The 1368-nt window shown below is 40.9% G+C and overlaps 1 protein-coding gene across 1 annotated transcript in view; it reads right to left on the bottom strand.

The window, feature by feature from the left end:
• Window positions 1-1161, bottom strand: part of LOC110033626 (gibberellin 20 oxidase 2-like) — a 2955-nt gene extending 1794 nt beyond the window's left edge. The window contains 1 exon segment of the mRNA XM_020737667.1: window positions 651-1161. Within this exon segment, the coding sequence (XP_020593326.1) occupies window positions 651-1159 (509 nt within the window). The 5' untranslated portion in view covers window positions 1160-1161.
• Between the last annotated feature and the right edge of the window lie 207 nt (window positions 1162-1368).

The raw sequence follows: 1368 nt of genomic DNA, 5'->3' as shown, positions 1-1368 counted from the left end.
TATATATATATAATAAATTCTCACTGCTCAGAATTTTTTGAAAACCAAAAGGTTTTACTCAATCCCCCAACAGAAATATATATTTTTTCAGCTAATTTATAATTTTTCGAACGACATTTTTTAATGAATCATATTGATCATTAACACAACAAAAGTAAATTTCATCATCATGATAGTCTGCATTAGTTTGACGATAACAACAATTTATTCATACCCGTCATTTTGACTTCTAAATTTAAAAAAAGTGGAATCCCTTGTCCGTCAAAGAATTTGAGTACCACACCCTACACTCGAGGTAAATCGAACCACTAACCAGAGAGGACTTACAACTGACAAGTAGAAGCCCGATCAACTGATCTGAATATGCGGTGCATATATATATATATATGATGGGAGGCTATTATACGAGCGCTGACCATCTCCTAAGAATTCGAGTACCACACCCTACACTTGGGAGAAATCGAACCCTAAACTAGAGTGCACTTACAACTGTTAATTATATATATATATATCCTTTTTAAAACATAATAAAAAGATTTTATCAATTGTTAATTTAATCGAAATTAAATTGGATCAAAAATCAAATTTAAATTTCCCATTTTGGGTTCATGCATTAATCCTTAAAAACGACACATATCATAGTATCATACCCTGTTTGCTTGAAATCAGTTCCCACCGCCGACTGAAAGTATCCCTCCACCGCACCAGGCTCCTCCCCCTTAAAACCATGAACAAACGTAAAGGTCTCCTTCCATGGCAACTTCATGGAAAAACGTTCCGAATGACCCACAGCATACCCTTCCACTCCCCCCTTCCTCTCAAACGGCAAATCAAACAGTCCATTTATGCATCTCATGGCCGCCCCATAGACCTCAGCATCAACTCCATGCTTTATCACCTGAAAGCACCCGTAGTTCCGGCACGCCGCTCCGACGAGCTCCACCGCCTGTCTTGCGGCGGGGTCGCCGCGGAAGAACCGGGAAAGATCAATGATGGGGAGTTCGAGGTGGCCGACGGATGCGATACGGTCGTCGGCCGGCCAAGTGAAGGCGAGGGGTATTTTGAGCTGCTGGAGGAGGATGGAAGGGTTGTAGAGATTGATTATGGGTGTGGTATCGTTGGGGTCATTGGGGAATGTGGTGGCGTTGCAGGACTCCATTGATTATGAGGATGGTGGTATTCTGAGAGATGGGAGAATGTGAGGGGGGGTTTCTTCTTATAGTTGTTGTGGGGGGATTTTGGCTTCTGACTTTCGATGGGAATGTTGGAGGTGAAATGAATGTTACGTGTTATTTTTTCAAATTTATTATGCTGATTTTGTTGTAAATATCTTAATAGTGTTGGTGCTTTGTGAATAGTGCTTTGTGA

The sequence above is a fragment of the Phalaenopsis equestris genome, unplaced genomic scaffold, assembly GCF_001263595.1.
Source record: "Phalaenopsis equestris unplaced genomic scaffold, ASM126359v1 Scaffold001241, whole genome shotgun sequence".
Classification (NCBI taxonomy): Eukaryota; Viridiplantae; Streptophyta; class Magnoliopsida; order Asparagales; family Orchidaceae; genus Phalaenopsis; species Phalaenopsis equestris.
The sequence above is the reverse complement of the archived record's forward strand: the minus strand, read 5'-3'. Positions and strand labels throughout refer to the sequence as shown.